At 51.8% G+C, this 21,551-nt stretch overlaps 1 protein-coding gene across 9 annotated transcripts in view; it reads right to left on the bottom strand.

Annotated features, from left to right (window-relative positions):
- Window positions 1-660: 660 nt before the first annotated feature.
- Window positions 661-21,551, bottom strand: part of PLEKHA7 (pleckstrin homology domain containing A7) — a 203,022-nt gene continuing 182,131 nt past the window's right edge. Inside the window, exons 19-29 of one of the 9 annotated variants that reach the window (XM_033120335.1) lie at window positions 18,578-18,686; window positions 18,217-18,443; window positions 15,000-15,188; window positions 14,784-14,901; window positions 12,684-12,787; window positions 11,892-12,092; window positions 8,833-8,991; window positions 6,532-6,665; window positions 5,657-5,799; window positions 3,994-4,104; window positions 661-2,024 (exon numbers count right to left, since the gene is read on the bottom strand). In XM_033120335.1, the coding sequence (XP_032976226.1) occupies window positions 4,004-4,104; window positions 5,657-5,799; window positions 6,532-6,665; window positions 8,833-8,991; window positions 11,892-12,092; window positions 12,684-12,787; window positions 14,784-14,901; window positions 15,000-15,188; window positions 18,217-18,443; window positions 18,578-18,686 (1,485 nt within the window). In that variant the 3' untranslated portion in view covers window positions 661-2,024; window positions 3,994-4,003. The remainder of the gene's footprint in view (window positions 2,025-3,993; window positions 4,105-5,656; window positions 5,800-6,531; window positions 6,666-8,832; window positions 8,992-11,891; window positions 12,093-12,683; window positions 12,788-14,783; window positions 14,902-14,999; window positions 15,189-18,216; window positions 18,444-18,577; window positions 18,687-21,551) is intronic. The other 8 variants (XR_004424362.1, XM_033120329.1, XM_033120330.1 and 5 more) reach the window with 8 other exon arrangements.

The raw sequence follows: 21,551 nt of genomic DNA, 5'->3' as shown, positions 1-21,551 counted from the left end.
AATTGCTGGAAAGTCACTCTAAACCTTGGGTGCTCTTCTTGGCAATAGAGAAAAACTGCCATAACAACAAACTTGGAAATATACACATCCCTAAATTGAATTGGCCTCTTGCCTTCTGTTTTAAGCATACATCACAAGTCAAAGCGAATTAAATACAAACCCAGTTTGCAATGGTCCATCACTAACCTACCTCATTGGAAAGATCGGGCGGCGTGTGGGTTGGAAGGGGGCCCGTGGTGTCCCTCCTGCCATCTTGGATTGCAGTCTGCCTGCCAAACCTGCCCCACACGGACTCCACAGCCCAGCGGTTCCTCCAGAGGGGTGGGGAGGTGGGGGGCAGGGACTAGCCTGAGCAGCTGCCTAGGCCCAGGAGATGGGCTTCTTCTCCTAGGCCTCTGAAGTCAATCAAGTGTCAAGGAACTGTCATCAGGAGAAACTTTTCATAGGTGAACACAAGCAGGATCAAGAGCTGACAGTGGGAATTTTTCAAAGAAATGGAAAAACAAAACAAACAAACAAACCCCCCCAAAAAAAACAAACAAACACAGGCCACTCCTGAGATACAGCGAGCAAGAGGCAGGAAGCATTATCAGGTTAATATTTTAATCTGTACATCACTTTTTTTTTTTTTTTGCAAACCATTACAATTTTATTTAAATTAACTTTTTCTTGCAAAATATTCATTTCATTTTTCCAACAAAATCTTATAAAGGCAAAAATAAAATCTTATTTTGGCAAATGTCATGAAGTCGATACTGGCAGCATATGGAGTTAGTTAAAAATAGACAGCAACTTCTAAATATATTCAAGATTTTTTCTGACCATAGTCAAAGACAAATTTTCATTTAAAGTGTGGCTCCACCCAATGGAGTTTTTTTCCTTTAAACATCATTTTCTGTACGCAGAATATCATGAGCTCATGATTTAAATAAAGGGCCACAAACACAGCGCCTGGCTCAGCAAACCCCTCCTCATTTGGGGCTGGAAGTCAAATCCAAGCCCTGCCATCATGCCCGGCTGGCTGCTGGCCATCAGGGGTGGTGGGGGCACATCGCCAGCCCTCCTGCCACGAGGCCCAGTCCTGGGGAAGGTGACTTAGATTCTCCAGGGGCAGGCAGCAAACATCCCGGGATGTCTGTCTATCAATCACAGCCTTGTGTGGAGTCAAGCGGTTTTAGGTAGATGCCACCCAGTGTGGAGTTTATTGCTTATGATACAATAAAAGGTGCTTCCATCTCACCTCTTCATATTTCAAAGTGTAGTTTTTTAAATTGAAGCAAACTGGTTTTTTCTTTCTGAGAAGAGCCCTTTGCTGAGAGACCCTCATGGGTAGGTTGAGAGCCAAAGTTCTTGAACTCACTTTTGCCCCGAAACCAAACCCAAGGGTCAAGGCACAGACTTGGGGTCCACGTGCCATCCCGATGGAATTTCACTCTCCAGAGCTGGTCATCAGGCCAGGTCAGGGATGGTGCTCTCTGAAGCCAAAGGGCCCCTCTTCCTCCAGACTGCGTACCAACAAGCCTACTGCTGGAATCCTCTGGAAGCACGTTCTCACATCCAGCCTTCACCTGAGTTCATCGGATGTTGGACTGGCCTCTGCTTGCCCTGTCCTTCTCCCCCCACCCACACCTCCCACCCAGTGGTACCTGGACCTGTATGTGCAGCTCCAAAATCCTGCATCCTCATCATTCCAGCCACTCAGCCCTTGAGGTGAACATTATAAAATATATTCTGATTCTAAAATACAGTGTCAGTATTTTAGTGTGTATCAAAAGTGCGTTTGTCATATGTAAAAAGAAGTCTGAACTAACAACACAAGTCCGGGGGTAGGGATGGACCTGGCCCTGTGACGGACACTTGCAGGTGATGGGCTACTCCTTCCTCCAGACAGAACTCCTACTCAGCCGGAAGGGGTTTCGTTGTGGGAAGGAAAGTCTGTCTCCTCGGAGGAAGCTGGTTCCACTGGACCCCTGGCTCTAGACTTCTCCTCCGCATGCTGGATCACGGGTCAGTCACCGCCTGGGCTGGCAAAAAGCACAGGAGACGATGAGAAACTGGCAGGACCCTGCCCACATCTGGGGAGCAGGCGGTGGGCATGTCGGCATACACGTGACAGGGAACGGAAGGCTGACAGACAGAGAGCAGCAGAGCAGAGGGCTGGGGCAATGTGGCCACCGCTGGGGGACCCTCGGCTTCCAGGACTCACAGGCGCTTGGCCCCACCCTCCCTCCACCCAACCACTTCTAGGAAGTTTGCCAGACACATGCTGGCCCCTAAATTGGGCCCCTGCTCTGATAGAGTAAACGGTCTCAGGAAAGAAGACTCTGGGGTCCAGCTCTGGCCTTGCCCTTACCCTTCCTGAGGGACTTGAGGTAACTCTCTGCGCCTCCATGAGCCTTGTTTTTTTAATCTAAAAAAATGCTCCTCGTGAGGATACTTTGAGGATAAAAGAACACGTGGATGTGCTCTGAAAAGAGCATGAAAGGCCTATTTCACAGCCACGGGGCCACCAAAAGCTGGGAGGAAGAGAGCCTCTCCCTTGCCCCTCTGTGATTTGGACTGTGTCACTACACTCAGATCTCCAGAAGAAACTCCACACGTCACCGCGGCACCAGCAGGTCCCGGCGGCCCTGACGAAGGATCCAGCTGGAGGACTTCCTGTGGTTCTTCAATCACAGGCTCTCTGTCCCACACCTCCCGAGAGCTGGCCCAAGCAGGCCGACCTCTTCCTTGCGCCCTCAGGCTGGCAGGCCTGCTGACTCTGCTCCAGGGCTGGGCTATGCCCAGGCTGGCAGACACCTGCTGAAAACCATGCCCCTGCCCCCTAGGCTCACACGGTCCGTCCCTCACTTCCCTCACTTCACGCCCTTGTCCGAAGAGCTGGAGCTCTTGGGGGGTGGCCCAGATGAGTCCACAGGTGGGGAAGAGGTTCAAAGCCTGGCTCTGACACTTACAGCTGCCACTGCTTGGGCAAATCCCTCAAGGTCTGAGCTTCGATTCCTCATCTGTAAAATGCGGGTGAGTATCTTCATAAGGTTGTTGTGTGGATCAAAGTAGATGCTTAGCACAACGCCTGGCACATGGTGGGTACTCAACAACAGTAACCCTAAGTATATATAGAGAGAGGGGGAACCCTACAACATGATGGCGAGGGGGGATGTCAGAGCAAGGGCAGCTGAGACTTCTGATCGGACCCCTCCTTGTCCAGGTACGGCACCTGGGCACCGAAGCAGGAGCCCCGGCTGAGACCTCACCACAGGACTGGACCAGACGCGGGGTCCAGTGCTCCCGACTCCTGGTCCAGTGCTCCTTCCTTAATCCCACACTGTGCCTCATCACGAAACACTCACATGAGGAAAACTGAGAGGGGTTGTGCTGGAACCTTCTGAATGGCTGAGGGCCAATTTCACATCGCCCTGGGTGGCCTCCCCCTGAAGCTTCCATTCCTCTCCATCCCAAGGTGCTCACGTGACTGCAAGGCCCTCCTAGTCCTGGCTCGGGCACCAAGTCCATGCGACCTGGAGCGGGCCCCCATCCCTTCCCTGGGCCCCCGTGTCATCATCTGTACACTGGACTTTTTTCAGTCTTCCGGTTCTTTGATTTCTTTGGCCAGAACCCTGAACGGCCAGGATCTAACTCTCCCTTTCTGATGCCCCCTGGCTAGCAGGCTGGCCTGCACTGATCCCTTGGCGTATGCTCGTGCCTGTGGGAAGGAGAGCAGGTGGGGAGGGGTGCAGTTCAGCTCTTGAGACTTCCAGGAGGCAGGGGGCTTGGATCTTACAGTACTGGAGTGGTACTGGAGTCACTGAGGGTGAGTTCCTAAAACACATCAGTCCCCCACCTGCCTACCAGTCCAGGGCGGTCTCCCCAGCGGCCGCTTTGCCAGTGGAGGGAAGCGTCAGCAGGTGGCACTGCATTCGTCTCAGCAGAGCAGGGAGAAGAGGGGGCATGCTCAGCACTACAGGTGGGGGCACGCCAGGCAGGGGCTCTTACTTGGAAGGTGTTAGACAAAGGTGTAGTGGAGTCCGTTGCTTAAGGGGGGGTAAGGTGGCACGCTCCTGGAGGACAGGGGGGCTTTAGGCGGGAGGAGGGCCAGCTGCTGCGCTAGACGGACACACAGGAATTAAGCGGTGTGTTAGGCTCTTCGTCTGTTCCCACAGAACCAGATGCCCCACTTAGCAGGGCTGGGGTGGCATGGGCCCCACTGCCCACCATTAATGGCCTGGGCTTGGGGGGCACATCTGTGGGTCCTGGCTGAGGTTGACGTGCAGATCCCAGCTATGCCTCTGGGATGGGGAGAGGGAACAAGAAGGAGGAAAGGCTGCAGCAAAGGGGGCCACTCCGTGGCGCGGTGAGGGAAGCCCTGCTCACTGAGCGGGTGTTAGGTTTGGGACCTGCTGGTGCTAAGGAAGCTGAGGATGGTAGGTCCCCATGGACAGGGCAACACAAGCTGAACAGAAGGGTACTACGGTGTGGGGGGAGTACCCCCACTAGATCCCTCGACATGGGGAGGAGCTCAGAATTGCTGAGTGGGCCACAGGGAGCCCGGAGATCATTAGGAGGAAGGGTCTGGGTGAGCCATGGACTGTCTCCCCGGCCAGAGAAAGCCACACTGACCATCTCGCAGCCCACTCAGCACGTCCTCACAGGGAGTCAGGACATCAGGATTTCAGGGGCATGGAGACAGAGAACAGGCTTCTGCTGAGATCTCGGCCCCTCCCCTTGTCCTTGGTCACTCCCATGACTTCTTGAGGCCCCATTAAAGCTCTGCTCCCCAAACCAGACTCCCCAGGGCCAGTCACCACACGGGCCTGCACCTTTGGTCACTTCTAGACCCTTTGGCCAGGGCTGAAAAACTGGTGGCGACTGTGACACCCCGTCAGGCTCCATGACCATCCCTTCTCCGGAAGGCCTAGAGCACACCTGCCAAGGACACCACCTAGCCAGACAATGGCCTTTGCATCTGGGGAGAAACAGTGCCAGGTAAACTGAGGGCACACACGGGAAGGGCAGAGGTGGGTTGAGGGAGGAGCCAGGAGTCTCTTTCCTGGATGAGAGAGAAAGCCTTTTTACACATGCACAAGTATTTGCAGGCTCAGGCACACACACACGCACGCGCGCACACCCTCCCATACCACGGTCTTATTTTTTTCCCCCACTGGAGAGCAAAGTCCCACTTCCCAAGTCCTTAGGTCACACTAAGATGAATGGTGGATTTGATTTGGGGACCGAAGCAGGGGTCCCAGGGAGGACTGGAGGGCCCCATTCTGCCTTGCCCCAGCAAGCAACCCAAGCACTAAGCAAACCATAGACTTGACCCCGCGGCTCAAAGGCCTGGAAACCCTGTTCTTAACCCACACAATCTCGGAGAAAGCTGAACAGCAGCATCACTCCCAGGTTTCAGAACGAGCCAGCGACCCCCCTCCCAGGCCTCCTTGCTCTGACCCTCCTGAGCTCCAGGCCCCCCACTGCCTGGCCTGCCCCACACCACCTTCCGAGCCCTGTGGTGTGCGTGGGGCAGGAGAACACACCACGGGCCCTCAACTACCAAGCCTGACACCTGGCTTTGCACAGACTCCCCGACAGGCCTTGCTGGACTTGCTGGAGCCTCAAGGGGCAGTGAGCAGGCCTCGGAGGCTGGCTTCCATGGCCTCACCTGCCACCTGCTTGCTGCGCTGGGAGGCCTCGGAGGCCAGGGCGTAGGAGATGTTGATGATGCGCTCCTGCTCCTGCAGCTGCGAGTCCAGGTCGGCCATGCTGTTGCGGTCCTGGCCGGAGGTCGGCTGCAGGTTGCACATGCTGCAGGAGGGCCAGAGAGCAGGCTGTGGGTCCCCACCACCCCCGACCCACCTCAGGAGAGGGCCATCCCCTGCCTTGGAGCATCTCATCCTTTTAGGGGCTCTCAGCTAAAACGGTGTACTTTCTCTCTAGACAAAGGTGTAGGTGCTCCTCTCCAAATAATGCCAGCTTTGTTCCTCCTTTGGGGGGATCACAGACCTCAAGAGTTCCAGCTCTGGACTCCTGTTAACTCCACATGCGAAATGTCTAACTTAGCTCTGACAGGGAGTCCCTCAAACACCAGCTTTACGTTTCTGAAGCTACGGAGGCTGAGGGGACAGGAAAGCTACTTCTCAGGGCCCTGTCATGGACCTCCAGACACATAGGCAAGGACCCTGGCACCTCAGGACAGGGCTGGGGCCCCTGGCTCTGGTCTCTGGGTCTGAAGCAACATGGGCCCTAACGCTGGGAACCCCAACTGTGCCCACTTTACTGCCATCCTTGACTCCACCCCCACAGTGGCAGGGTCACGGGACACGGGACGCTGCCATGTGCGTTTCAGCAATTCCCAGATAACCTAGACAAGCTTCCTCGCTGATCTGCTGGTGACGTGCTGCACGCCAGCCTGCCCCTCGCAAGGAGGAGGCCTGGCGAAACACACACCCTCGCCAGCTTGGCCCAGGGCACACTCAACTGAGACCTCCCAAGTCGGGCCTCCCGGGCTGTTGGGACTTGGGCAGCGTGAGTGCAGACCTGGACCGGGCAAGGATGTTGCGAATCTTCTCAGCTTTGCGATACCGCGCTTGCAGCTCCTCCAGGCTTGGCGGCTCTTCAGGGTCCAGTTCCACGTAACGCTCAGGGATGGAGACCTTCTCTGGTTTGGATAGCTGAGGAGAGGACCAGGAGGTGATGGAGGGAGGCTCAGAGGTTTGGGTTTGGGACCTGCTCCCCCACCCTGTCCCCCACCATGAGGAAGCACACATTGCTCACAGAGGTTAAATGACACGCTAAGATCACAACGACTGCCCACTGTGGAGTGGGGACCTGACTCCATCGCCTGTGTTCTTTCCACTATACCAGACAACCTCCTACAGGCTAAGGAGAGGGGAGGGGTGGGGGCAAAACAACTGGACCAGAAGCCCTCAAGCTAGAAATGATCATCCTTCATGCCACCCTCAATGGGATCTGACCCCCGCCAGCCTCTGCAGCCACGCTGACCCTGCGTGTGGCCTCTGCCCCTGCTCGCTCCCCCGCCTGCGATGCTCCTCCTTGGCTCCATTCTGACCACACCTCCAGAAACCTTCCCTGACTGCATTCCCCACCTGCCCGTCATTCCCTCCTATTTTGTGTTTGTCCACGGTCTGTGCAAGGACCTGGCACTCAGTAGCCCTTCAGCAAATACTCCTTGGATGGGTGGGTGGGTGGGTGGGTGGGTAAAACGGGTGAGAGAGTAGGTGTGTGGATGGAGGGAAGGCTGACCGGATAGCTGGGTGGTTGCATGTAAGGAAGCGACAGTGCTTTCTGTCCCTATGAAAGCTCCTCCCATCTAGACATAGGCAGCCATGCTGACCTGTTGCTTTCTGGAGGAAAATGGCTCCAAAGCCTCCCTGCCAGTGTCTCACATGAACTGAGTAGCAAACCCCGTTGGGTGAAGCCTCGCTTGGGCTAAGAATGCTAATGGCATCGTTTGCACAGTCCAGGGAAGTTTTCTTCTCCTTGAACTACAACAGCACATTAAAATGGGGTTGGTTGAAGCTTCTAAAAACAAGCTAAATCCAATCCCTGGACAAATCTGGACTTTAAATTTAAACCTAGGCAGCCCTTTCATTCTGGTGAAAGATGGCAAGAAATAAGCTCTTCTCTGTTGTTTCCAACGAGGGCAGATCCAGAGGAAGGAAGTAGATTACATTGTAGCAGGAGGGATTTAGGTTAAAGATAAGGAAAGACTTTTTCCCCTGGCTGGCTGGCCAATTAGGACACTACAGAACGCACTTTCATTGCCAAGGCAGCGTGTAGAAGCTTCTTTTGTGAATCTGAGAAAGCACAGACCTTTGGCTGTTCCAGAGGTGCCAAAGCAAAAGGTCTGAGGGCATGGAACTCATTAACCCCTGGAGCCCCAGCTGACCCCTGAACTCACTGTCATGGGTGTCAATTTGCCCCCACACTGCTAATCTATCCTTCATGTGGTGAGAGCACTTCCTGTCACGCAGTTTCAGGGCAGGCAAGTCCTCATACAAATGTTTTTGGGATATCTGAAGTCCACTGTATATTTCATTCAACAGAGTCGTCATTCAGTAAATATTTACAGAACACCTGTTATGTGCAGGCCCGGTGCTGGGGGACAAAAGTGAACCAAACAGCCTTTAGACTCTGCCCTTCTGAGCTTACAAATGTCACAGTATAGGCCACAAGATACCACCCTATGTCTTGAAGACACTGGTTACCTTTCTCTTCCCCTGGGTAAAGACATTCCTGATTGATAAAGACCCAGCGTTCCTTGCTTTCCTGGGCCTGCCAGTAATGATGCATTTGAGCCACCAGAGGGCACCAAAAGAATTCAGACCAGAACTACGCAGCTCTCCCAGCCTCTGCCTTGGCTGGAAATTTCCCGTGAAGTTCAAACCTGCACCCCCCCTTTTCCCTCACTCTGATTGCCCAAGTCAGCCTACCTGTTGCAAGGCCAACCCCGGGTTTCCCAGGGAACATTTCCGAACACTAACTACCTCATCACGTGCCTACTATGTGCCAGGCCCAGTGCTCCTGGCCTTCTGATCACTGCTCATCACCCCGGCAACACACTGAGTCGGTGAATCCTCATCACAACCCACTTTCCTGTCGAGAAAACCGAGGTACAGAGAAGGTACGTGACTTGTCCCAAGTTACAGAGGAATACGGATTTGAACTTGCATCAAAACACTGGGCTGTGATTGCCTCGAGCTGCTCTCCGTCCTATCTCCCGGGCCACACTGAAGCTGAGCCTTGTCCCCATGCAGGACGACACCCCCCAGGCCACTGGAGGTGGGTCAGGCTGGGAGCCTGCAGGCCGGGCCTCACCTCTCTGCTGATGTCCAAGTCATAGTCCTGTGGTTCCAGGTCCACCTCAGTGACAGGAATGGCCTGCACTTTCAACCAGCCATTTTCCTCCTTGTCCTTTCTTTCCCCTTGAATGGCCCGGTCCAGCAACTGCAGGTCAAAGTCCTGCTCGCGCTTCCACTGGCAACAGAACAAGAGGGTTAAATGTAGTCATTTCCTGACTTCTCCAGGCGCCACACCGGTCACCTTTCGGATGAGTCTGACAGGCCCTGGGGTCCTTGGGAACTTGGGCCTGTGACCCATCAGGGAAAAGCTGTGTGACCGTGGACCTCAACTTCCTGCTCTCTAAAATAAGACAACAGTTTTATGACACGTCTAGTCCCTGCTATACGCTGTGTAACTCTCTGTGTAATGGAGAATGAGGCCTCTGCCCCTTTTATGTGGCCTGATTCCAGACTGATTTCTCTCTGACCTGGGTCCCTCAAGAGCACAGGTCGAAGACCTACCTACGACTTTAGACTCACAATGTCCCCAGGGATACAGGAGGCTCCCAGGTCCAAGAGGGTGACCCTAAAACAGAACCTGGCACAGAGCTCCAGGGGACGGCTTTGCCCCTTTTGCTGCCCCAGTCATGGAAGGCTTTCTGGTTCAGGAGCCACATGTCTCAGCTCAGAAATAATGGAAGAAACAAGTGCTTGGAGGCCCTGGTAAGCAAGTAAAATGGCCAAGAGCCTCTCTCACGGGTACTCCCAACAGGATAGAGGTGGGGGTCTTGCACCCACAGTGGGGCTGGGGAGGTCTAAGCAGCAGCAGCTTGAGGCTGATAAACTGCTGTGTATCATGGCATCTATTTGGGGCAGACGTTTTCTTTAAGTTAGAAAGAAAACAATGTATACTGGAAATGCCAAATCAGATCCCGTGTTTCTCAGGCTGTTTGTTACTCACTAACAACTTTTCAACAAATGTCTCCTCACAGAGGGAACCTCTAACCGGCCATTTAAGATCCAAGCACTACTGTGAGTCTCCACGGCAGCCTTCCTAATCACCCGTGGTCCACGTCCTCACAGGCCTTTGACACCGAGCAGGTTTTGAAAGGAGGGAACAAGCTCCAAGCCTCTCATCTCTTGAGCCGAAGCCAAGTAGATGCTTCTTCATTCCAGGTCACCTCCTCCCTCCCATCATACCCACCTCACAGAGCCCCAAGCGGTCACGATTGTCTTTGATGACCCCTCGAGTCCCCCCAAAGCTCCAAACCCATAGCCCTACTGGCACATTTCACCCATTCATGCACAAGCTCTCCATACAGAGTCCAAATCAATATAATCGCTCTTAGGTGATTGTTTCCAATCACAGTATGAAAGGATTAGGCAGTTGACATTTCAAGGATGAAAAATTAATTTAATGATTCACAAAGAAAAAAGCACATTTTCTTACATGCTCACCAGTGCCCCGGATAGAGACAAATCCTCATTTAAACCCAGCCTGATTGTTTCCACAAACAGAAAAAATTCACTAGATTCTACAGTATATCCTGTGGAAGAACCACGCCAATCCATTATCATTAAGCAACATGTTTATTGGCGTCAATACAGAGACTTACACAAGTCTTGTTTTAAGAGAAAAATTACAAGGTATTCAAGTTACGGTTTTTAGATAATCCTTCTACATTTGAGACATCAGGTTGTTAAAGGTCAGTGTTAGCCCACATGACATTTGCTTGTAAAGTTTAGGTTACCGGCTTTGCAGCTTTTCAGGATATGAGTGTCCTGGTTCTTACCCCTTTGGTGTCTGAGATAATAGCTGCAGAGAGGACCTCTGAATACAGAATATATCTTGCTATCTGTTCAAGTTATTAAATACTAGAAACACAAAAAAGTTTTCCATAAGAAATTGTGCAATGGGACTGGAGGAATTATAAACAAACCACTTTAGACTTCGTAGAATTTATTCAAATGTACCATCTCCGAAGTCCGCGTCTATTGTCCAGATGTAAGGCACGGACTTGGATAAACTCGTAATGCCCAGATCTCTGCCAATGCCCACAGCCCTCAGGCGGCAGAGCGGCTCAGCCTCGCGGGTGGCTTTTGGGATGAGTTAATTGTGAGTCAGCAGGCCTGCATGAGGGGGGCAGCAGAAAGGTGAGTCACGCGGTGGCGGGGGGGGGGCTCGCTAGGCTATGGAGACAAGAGCTGCTATTATAAGCCTGGTAACAAAGAGCACAGGCCAGTTAGAGAATGTTCAATGGAAATCAGAAGCTTCTGTAAACACAATCAGGCAGGATTAGAGAGGCAACGAGCGGTACCACTAAAAGCAGAAGAGCTTGTGCAATGAATTAGGGAAAGAACAGTCAGGCTAGAGGTCTAGGGGAATACTTGATTTCAAACAACGGAAAATTCTTTTTTTTTTTTTTTTTTAAGTTTATTGGGGCTCCAGTGGCGCAATCGGTTAGAGCGCGAGCGGTACTTAAACAACGGAAAATTCAAATGGGATATTTCCAAAAGGAACCTAAGGCGACTGTGGGCAGGGTGCAGTGCCTGAAAGCACCACCAGGGAGCAGCACAAATTCCCTGGCTCTCCTGGGGCACCATGAGGCCCGTGAGCACCACAAGCGGTGGGAGACCACAGCCCTGAGCCGTGGGACATGACCCACAGGGCATCCGTTTGGAAGTTTGGGAGGTTGGTTGGCTTGTGCTCCTCTCATCAAATCGTATCACCGTCTTCCTCCTCCACGCTTCGAATCCTCGAACCCGGTACATATTCCCAAGTCCTTGATTCAGCTGAGAGACTGAACACCTACAAAGGCCTCTTTCAAGCTGAGCTCAGAGAACTAACTTTGGACACTTTCTCAGGCTCCTATGCTCCTGCCATGACATCCTCACTCCTGTTCTGGTTCTGGGTCACCCTCTGACCAGGTCACTGGTGGGTCCTGGTTTGTGGACAAAACAGCCTCAGGGGGTGTTCTCTGAACCATCTAGGTCAACAGCCCACTCTCGCAGACGTGTAACGTGCTTGTGTTTGGGGGACTCGGGGAAGCTCTGATCCCTGTCCCAGCCCCGCCTGCCTGGACCCTCCTAACATACTGAGCCGAGATCTCCAGAGAGCGGTTGGCTGAGGTAGCGGGACGAGGGTAGGCTCGTCCTCTCTCCTTGGCTCAGTGTCCTCTTGCGCTCCCGGACCAGGGCCTTCTGGTGCCGCTTCATGCGCTCAAGCTGCTCCTCCGCACTCATCTTGCCCCGCTGGTGGTCCCCTGAGTACAGGCGCTCCAAGGCACTCTTGGGTCTCTGAGAAGGAAGAGGGTGAGAAACAGAGCAGCTGGGCTGGGAACACAGAGGGCAGCCACCCTGCTGACTTCATTCCCATCCTTTGTGTGTGTGTCTCTCTCCCTCACTTTCTCTCGTTGGGCTCCTTTCGGCCATAGAGAACCACTTCCTCCAAGCACACTCATGGACATGAGACCTCCCAGGATCTCTGGGCGGCATCCCATTCTGCAGATGCAGACACTGAGGACTACATGCCTCATGTGATGAGGTCAGAACTCAGGATGCAGATTTCCTGGGCTCCCTCCTGTGAGCCTGTTAGGCTGGGGAAAAAGGTGGTGGTGGTGGTGGTGGTGGTATCGGTGGTGGTGGTGGCGGCGGTGGTAGGTCATCAGGAAATAGAAAGGGCAGTGTGATGCTCTTCTTGGCAGGCAGTGGGGAAGACATCACTGAAAACACGGTGACAGGGACCCTGAGCTCCTGAGCTCAGGACTGAGGTCACCTCAGAGACCATCCCCAGGGCTCACAGGATCACCAGTCACATCTACCTCAGAGCCCTTCCCTCTGTGTGACAGGGAGCAGTGAGCTCCTTGAAAACGTCTCAAGGCCACTCACAGGGAAGGTCATCTTGCTGCTTTCGGCATTCAGACCCCTCCGGAGGGTGACGTAGGGAGCAATGGTGGACGACTGCTGGAGCCTGGATGTGGACCCTGAGAGCCCTTAGTGAGGAAAGAGAAATGAAAGTGTATTTTTGGTGCGGTGGACAAGCCAACAGCCCCTCCCTAATCACATCTCACTCCTGTGAGGGGACCACAAGGGCCCACCAACTACCTCCTCTCCTTTCTGCCCAGGGCCTGGAAGAGCAAGGCCCCAGGTAGAGGATGAGGGGCCAGCCCAGTGGTGGCCTCTGTCCCCAATGGGGGACAATACCCCTATAGATCTGTGGGCTACCTTACTCTTCCGTCACATGCAGAGGACCAGGGCTATTTAGGAGGGGTAGTAATGCCCTCATCCCTTCTTTCTAATGAACTCTCATGCATCCTGGATGACCCAGCTCGGATGTCCTACCTGTGTGAAGGCCTCTTAAATGCCCCAGGCAGGATTGGTTATCCCCTATATCCCTCAGTATATTCACTGGCTACTGCAATGACCACCGTGTCAACATACCTGTCTAACTAGATTGCAAATTCTACAGTACCTGGTTGGCTGGCTGACTGACTGAATGAGTAAATGAACGAAGGGAAAGAAGGCGGCACCAAGCATTTACTTACTATGCAACAGGGCCGGCACCGTTATATAGGTTTTGTCCCACAGGCCCCACAAAGTAAGCATTCTTGACCATGGTAGAGTCACACAATGTAAGGCTCAGAGCGGGTAAGAGACTTGTCCAAGGTCACAGGGTAGGAGCATCACCGATCATGTGTTTCCCATGCCTGGGTCCTAGGGCTTCAAGGAATCGTCTCGCCCTGTTTGGCTGGTGCCACCGCCTGTGGTTTCTCCACTAGCAGAGATTCTTAACAGGGGTGGTCCCTGACAACTAGAAATGGGTGTCCTGCTGACTGAGGATACCACTGGCACTTGTCACGTGGGAAAGAATGATAACTGCCTTGCAATGCCCAAAGAATTCCGAGCAATAAAAAACTGTCCTGCCCAAAACCATACTGTCATTGATAAACACCTCTAAGGCCACCATGCAGGAAGGGGACAGGGCCCCTGGGCACTGTGCCATGGGTCGCCATAGTCTCAACTCAGCAAAATCCAGAGCCCACACCCTGCAGGGACCAGCTCAGGACACAGCAAGCCTAGACAGTGTGGTGGGCTGGGAGTCACATAACCCCATAGGTGCTGGAACCACGGCTACATGTGCTTCCGCTTCCACACCTGCCCAGTGGTGGAAAGCACTTGACCTTCCACCTCGGGAAGCAGACAGGAGGAACAGATGAAGGCGCGTGGTCTGCCTGCTCAGGGGCTGCAGGAGGCCCAGATGCAGAAAGGTCGGAAGCGGGAATCCTCCTCTTAAGTAGATTTTTGAGAAAGAGTGTCTGGCTCTCGGAAAAATGGGATATGGGGGACCCTAAGGGCCTAAGTCTATTCCCATCCCCATCTTGAAGGGCTAGGGGAGGACAGGGAGAAGGAGAGCCAGTTGAGAAGAAAAGTGTGTTTGCTTAAAGAAAGGACTCATTGAGTCTCAGAGTGACACAGAAGAGGAAATGACCCTCTGAAGGCCCGAGGTGACCACTCTGACACAGTCACCCAATGCCGCAGCCTGCAGGGCGCACTGGATCTGGATCCCGGACACTGGGACTGCATTCTGGCTCCATCACTTATTAACTAATTGGCAAAATACTTCATTTCTCTAAGTCCTAGTTCTCTTACCTCTAAAGCGAGGATAATAACAGTACTTCCCTCATGGGATTACGAAGAATATTAACTAAATGAATATAAAGTGCTTAACACAACACAGCGTCGAGCTTTATAGTAATTGCTATTCTCTCCAGGAACAGATGTAATAAAGAGAAAGAGAACCTGGATGTGGGCCAGAGGAAAGAAGGACAGGCCCTTTCCCTGCAGCCCAGAGACCCCCTGACAGCTGCTGCCTGTATCACGGCTCAGAGTTGCAGGCAGAAAGGTGAGAGGTACCGGGTGAGGGTTGGGGAGCAGTGGTTGGCAGTGCTGGGGGTTCCCAGAAAGCCTCCATGGAGAGTGTTGCCTTACCTCTGCCCGGCAGCGTCTGGTACCTGCTCTCAGGGCCCACGTGTCCCAGGGACGGCTGGGCCATGTCCCCACTGAAAGTCGCCAGCTCAGGCTCGCTAACGTATGACCGGAGCTCCACCTGTGGGCAAAGTGTGAGGCGGTCACATCTGCGGAGCATCATGTCACCTTCCCTCTCCCCACCCACAGTGAGTCATCCCCAGGGTCCTCCCTGCTCACCCTCGAGTCTCCGTTCACACACTGGCCCTGCTCCCGGTCTCGCTTCCGCTCATCCGACTGCCGCTTGAGGCCCCTCACTGAAGTGTGCCGAATGATGGTGGCCTCTCTCGGCAGAGGTGGCACAGCTGGTGGCTGGTCCTCAGGGCTGTAGAGCTCAGGAAGTGGGGGCCTGGGAGGTGCTTCGTCTTCCTGCTCAAAAAAAAGGACCAGAAGCAGTGCCCAGTGAGAGGGAGCTAGAGGGAGGATGCCAAGTGGCCCCACCACAGTAGTGGCCCAAAGGGCAGGAACAGGCCACCTTGGGCCTGTAGAGCATGACCACTTCAGCCCAAAGATGCCAGCATTTCCCTCGGCTGAGCTGTAAAGAAGGCAGACACCTGTGACCCAACTCCATTCTTCCCTTTGATTCACACATTTTCCATTTTTCAAAGCGTCCCCAAATCCAGAACTCAGGTCTCCTAGGCCCATGTCCTGACTCCACTTGTTGGAGTGCACTATAGGGGAGGGGGGCAGGCTGGCAACTGCACAACTGGTAAGTCTATTACAGCACCGCACACGCCCAGAGCACACGTCTGCTCCACCCTACAGGGCTCACTGAGCCGCTCACCGCCCCTGCACGGTCTTGGGACCCTGAGCATGCTGGACTGCTGAGCAAGGACAGTCCACCTCCTCCTGCCCTATCAGAAATGTGAGCAGTTATCAAATATTTCCTCCTTCCTGACAGGCAGGCGGTCAGGATCGGTGACTCACTGCCTGACTCTCGGCCCACTCCCCAGGGGATGACGAATGTCACAATTTTCCTCAAAACGCCCAGTCTGCAACGCTCTCTGAGGGCTGTGACTTCTCTACAGAGCAGCAGCCTGGCTTCCAACTGCCATGGACACCTACTCCTGGGACAAATGACCATCAAGACGCCTTCCTCCTAAACTCCCCCTTTCTCAGCTAATTCTGCTTTGTTTTTCAGAATTTTGCAGAGTTCAGGAAAGGGTACAGCAATCACTTCGCAAAGGTTTATCAGCATTCTTCCAATGCAACATATTTTGGTATTGCGTGCAAGTAAGCTGCCTGCCCAAGATACCCACAGAAACTCTGAGCACCAGAGGTTTCCAACCCTGACAAAATCTTGGAATCACCAACTTCTAAAAAGCTCCCCAGAAAGAAAACACAAAACATTGATTGCCTTTGAGTGAAGGGAATAGAATGTCTGGAGACTAAGGGTGGGAGAGAGACATTTTATTATTTTTATTTTTTGACTCTGTACCCTTTGAGAATATTATCTAATAAAAGAGTAAATGACATTAAATCCAACAAAATGAGCCAAATAAAGATGAAAGAACTATAGTTACATGCAGCAATGTGGCTAAATCACACAAATATAATGTTGAAGAAAAGATGCAAGATATAAAAGAATATAGTATTATATATAGGCAAAATTAAAGTGTTTAGAAATGCAAACATAGGTAGCAAAACTGAAAAAGAGAAAAAAGTGGGGGGAAAAAGCAAGGAAATGATCTGAAAAGTCAAGATAGGTCAGGACAGTGGTTACCTCTGGCAAAAAGGGTCTGCACTGGGAAGGGACCCACAGGCCCAAGGGCTTCTGGGTGTTGCAAAGCTCTCTTTCTTGGTCTGGGTATTGGTATTCCCTGGGCGTTCTCTTTATTATTTGTTAAATTACACATTCATGTTTTATGTCAATTTCAGGATGAATATCATTTCACAAATATAAAACAAGCAAACAGTAATAAAAACTAAATGGTGAAACTGGTAAGCACACAAACATTACAGGAGGGCAGAGAAGATGCCGGTGACCCTGATTTCCTCACCCAAGTGGGAAAGCCCTGCCCCCGAGCCACAGAATTGTCTACGCAGAGCTGTTTGTTATGTACAAGGGGAAACTGAGGAGGCTCAGAGACAGGATGCACCTTGTTTCTCCAGGACCCAGTGAGAGAACAAGGGCTGGATTCCAGGAGGTCCAGCTCCCAGGCCAGCACCATTTCCCTCTGCTCCTCGTCCCGGCTGGCAAGCATCCTGCCTTATGTCGTCAGCCATCTGCCCCAGCCATTCCTGCTGTTTGTTTTGCTACTTCTACCTCCCACTTTGTGGCTGGTGCTCTCTGCCTCTTCGATCTGGGATGGGAAGGAGATCTCCAGATGAGAAAATTCACAATGGCTCTGGATCCTGGCACCTGTCTTCCAGCTCTGGGCCCTGCGCCGTGGCCGGAAGCAGGTAGATGGTGAGGACGGGGATATGGGAATTTGTGTGTTTAAACCAGCGCTGTGCACCCACCTCATCAGAGGTCCTGGGCACACATGGTACCCAAGCAAAGCTCCTCCAAGCCTTTGCTGGCAAAATCCTGGAGGTCTCCCTTCCAAGATACCCTGTGCCATAGTTTCCCTGGCACTTGGAACAGACCCCTCATATTCTACAGTCAAGGCTGGCCTGGCCCTGGAGATATGAGCTATCATGGTACCTGATCACATCTGCTGCTCCCTTAAAGTCTCCTGTGCTGCCAACTCTGCAAAAGGCCCCTCTTTATGCCAGGGAAGCCAAGGTGTTGGCCCAGGCAACCACACAGGTCACAGATGTACCTGACCTGAGGACCTGGGCCAAACATCTAATTAGATGGCAGATGGCACAGAGAATGGTCAGATGTGGATTGGATCCACTAATTACTATGGAGATCGTATGCAGATTTTAACATCTTTGAGACTTAGTTCTCTTCCCTGTTAGATGGGGATGCTGACCCTCCTGTCTATACTCCATAAGTTTGTTGCGAACATCAGATGTATTCTACAACCCAGCAGAGGGGTCAGCTGTAGATGCAGATAAGGATATTCTTCTGCTGAGATGAGCTCATGGCCCGCAGGCACGTGTAACGGCAGGTTTGCAAGGAGTAGCCACACACCTCTCTGCATAGTGCATATCACAGATTCCACTACTCAACACAATTCCTTCCTCTGGCTGGGCCTCAGTTTTCCCAGCTGCAAAATGGGAACATTGGGCTAGATCATCTCTAAGGGCCCTTCTAATTCTGGGAGCCTGAGGCCCAACAGCAGGTATTACTCCTTAACTTCGCATGGCTCAGGACTCTGGAGGGTGCTCTCTCTCCCAGTTCCCTCAGAAGCTTCTCTCCTGAGAGAAGCTGACCTGAGGACAGAGAGGGACAATTATCTGCCAGAGAGGAAACAACAGCACTCAGTTCCTGGTCATCAATACTTACGACTTTGGGCTTTGTCTTGGTTGGTGACTGAAGCGGGGACGTCACCTTCCTCAGCTGGGGTGGGTGAGGTCGATAGGGCACGTAAGTTTGCAGCTGTGGGAAGAGCCGAACCTCCAGAGGGGTCCGCACAGGGCTGGTGGGAGGGCTGAGCTGCAGGGGCGGCTTGCTCTCAGAAGTAGAGAGTGAAGGCACAGGCGGGTGAGGAAACAAAGGCACTGTTTTTCTCTCTAAGGGGCGTGGAGGGAAACAAAAAACCCTCTTGGTTGGAGGACAGGAGGAGAGACTTACGCCAGGAAGAGCCGACCTCCCCAAGTCCAATCCCACCCGCCTGGGTGCTGGCCCTGGATGACGGCTCCCTCACCTGGGTTTTTGACCGATTCCACCAGGAATCTGAAGTTCTCTTTATTTGCGCTCAGGCCTGCAATGACGTCTTCAATCCTCCAGAGATCCTTCTGTATCTGTGATTTCTCCTGAGGAAGACGAGGTAGTGGTTCATTTCCTTCTTAGCTCCTTATCTCTTAATAGAGTTGTTTAAACATCAAATATAGTATTCTTTCCATTTTTAAAGCATCATGGGGGAAGATAGCCTTGGTCCTTCCCTATGGACTGAAAATGGAAGACTTCACATCCCCACCTCCCCTCAGGCACCGGGCCACCCCCAATTGGAAGAGTTCTCACATGCGTGATTATTTATGGACGTGTCCGATTCTGCAACTAGACTATGTGCTCCCTGATGTATCCCACCGGCAGGTACTAAGCAGATTTTCAGTACATGACCGCATATGCTGAATGAATAAAGGGCCAATCATGTAAAACTCCCTGATCAAATGCTGTCCAACAGCCGAGACAACAGATGTCTGAGGCCTCCCTCCCAAGGGGGTTCACAGGCTCATACTCTCCCCACCCTTCCAACACCAACACACATCCTCAGGACTGACGAGCAAATAACAGGCGTGATCCTGTGCTCCTCACTAAAGTACAAGTGTCCTAAAACAGACATGTTATTGAGCCCAGAGTATAGGTATACGCTCACGGGATTATCGCGAGAGCTGAGCTCCCCAAGCAGAGTGCTGGGAACAGGTGAAGGAGGGCCACGGGAAGAAAATCAGTTCTCGCCTCGGCTGGCAGTCTACCTGGCATACTTCGATCTGTCAGTTCACAACCCTGCCCTCACTTTTCCTGTCACCCCCATGTGCAAGAGAAGAGCAGAGAGGAGCAAAGGCCAGAGAACCTCTATCTTTCTCCAATGGCGATGGAATGTCAGAACTTAATGACAAGATGAAGGAAGCTTTGGGGGAGCAAGGAGGCGGGGTTTCATTCCTGTATCCTCACACCACGCAGGGTAGGAAGACTCCTGAGTACTACATTCAGCAAAGGCTTGAACTCTTATCCGGAACTAGGGCCGCCGACAGGTAGCCTCACCAATCACTGCCTCTCCCACGGTGACCTGGATGTTCTTTGATCCGCTGCCTTCCCTGCCCAGTTGGCCTTGCAAATCTTCATAAATAAAGCCACTCATCTTTACTTGAAAAGGCTAAGAATTTTCTCACAGCCAAATCTGGCTCAAGGGAGGCAAGTTCCCACTACTCAAAGAGTGCGTGTATGGGGCCGCAAGCATATTTCCAGCATTAATGATTTATTCAGGACTCTAACAGCTTGCCTGACCTAGAATTACATCAAAGAAGTTAGCACAGAGCCTGCTCAAAGAAGGGCTTTGTGAGTTTCCCAGGTCATTGTGGCATTCAGGGAAAGCATGAGCAATGCCACCAAGTGAGGTGGGAATCAAGCTGCAAGGACCAGGCTTCACACTGGCCTGTCTCCTAGTAACTTACAGGGCTAAGTTCTCGAGGGAGCCTGGGACAAGACCTATACATTGTACCCAATTTTTTTTTTTTTGGGGGGGAAAAAAGGATTCTGGGCCTGTTGTATATTAAATCACCACGAAATAAGGCACAGTAGAATTACAAATGGCCAATAATCACATGAAAAGATGTTCTTTAACCTACTAGTCATTAAATAAATGTAAATTAAAACAAGATGTCCTTTTCCAGCAGGTAGACAGGCAAGAACTAAAAAGACTGATAACATCAAGTGCTGGCGAGGATGAGGGTAGCTAGGCCCAAGTACTCCCAGTGGCTGCGGGTGGGAGGGCAAATGAGTACAGCCGTTTACAGGGTGACCTGTCAATACGGACGATGTACACTCATTTCAACCCACCAAGTCCACTCCTTGAAGCCTATCTCAGATAGATGCTTACAACAATCTTGAAAAGGCAGTTACACAGGTGCTCATTGTGCCACCATTTATAAAACACTACAAATAACTTCAATGCCCATCAGAAGAAGAATGGCTAAATAAAGTATTGGAATACCCAGACTCCGAAATTCTACGCAGCAGTTCAGAACCAACTTAATTTCATTTACTTAGACCAACACTGTCCAGTATAACTTTCTGAGAATATGGAAATCTTCTGCCATCTGTGCTGTCCAATCGTGTAGCTACTACCACATATGGCTCCTGGGCAGTGGAAATGACTGTAGTGTGACTCAGGAATATACTGTTAATGTTAGTTAGTTATAATTAATTCATTTAAATGTAAATAGCTACCATATTGAACAGTATCTTTACCAGAAAGATTTCCACAACATAAGGTCATGACCAAAGAAGCAAGTTACCAAACACTGTGTAAGTATGATTTCTCTGTAAATTAAACCCAACTCCCGCCCCCAAATAAATTATATAATTCTAGGTATGTGCACATGTTTGGAAATGCATAGAAAATGGTCAGAGAGGTAATGCGCCCAACACTCGTTACATATATAGGAAAGATGGTCTGGGGCAGAAAGGGGAAGGAGAGAGAGAAGTATTCATGTGTCGTCTGTATATAAAAAGCTAAAAAAGTTACTGCTAAAATTAACGTGGCTCGTTGAAGTCCAAGAAGATAGGTATGACAGGACAGGTGAAGGAACTAGTAACTAGAAATAATTGTTTGAAGGATGTTGTCAACAATATTCACCCAGTATTTTCAAGCCACTATGCTAAGTGCTGGGGATACAAAAAAAGAATAGGAAAATGTCAGTCAGCTCGAATGAAGGGACATTATCGGAACAACAGCAGCAGCAGTAGCAGGAGACAGGTAAGTTCTGGGGAACCTAGCAGGCCATCCCTGAGCCACAGGCAAGAGTCTCCTCCGCCTGGCCCTGGTCTGGGCTCTCGGGAATCAGCTCCAAATGATGAGGGGAGGGACAGCAGGGCCTGGGAAAAGCTTCCCCGTCCCAACTTCCTGTCATTTTTCTGGGGTGAGGCTGATGTCTGGGGTGAGTCAACACAATTCG

This window comes from Rhinolophus ferrumequinum, chromosome 11, assembly GCF_004115265.2.
Source record: "Rhinolophus ferrumequinum isolate MPI-CBG mRhiFer1 chromosome 11, mRhiFer1_v1.p, whole genome shotgun sequence".
In the NCBI taxonomy this organism is placed as follows: domain Eukaryota; kingdom Metazoa; phylum Chordata; class Mammalia; order Chiroptera; family Rhinolophidae; genus Rhinolophus; species Rhinolophus ferrumequinum.
Note: the sequence above shows the minus strand (reverse complement) of the source record. Positions and strands in the feature narration are given on the sequence as shown.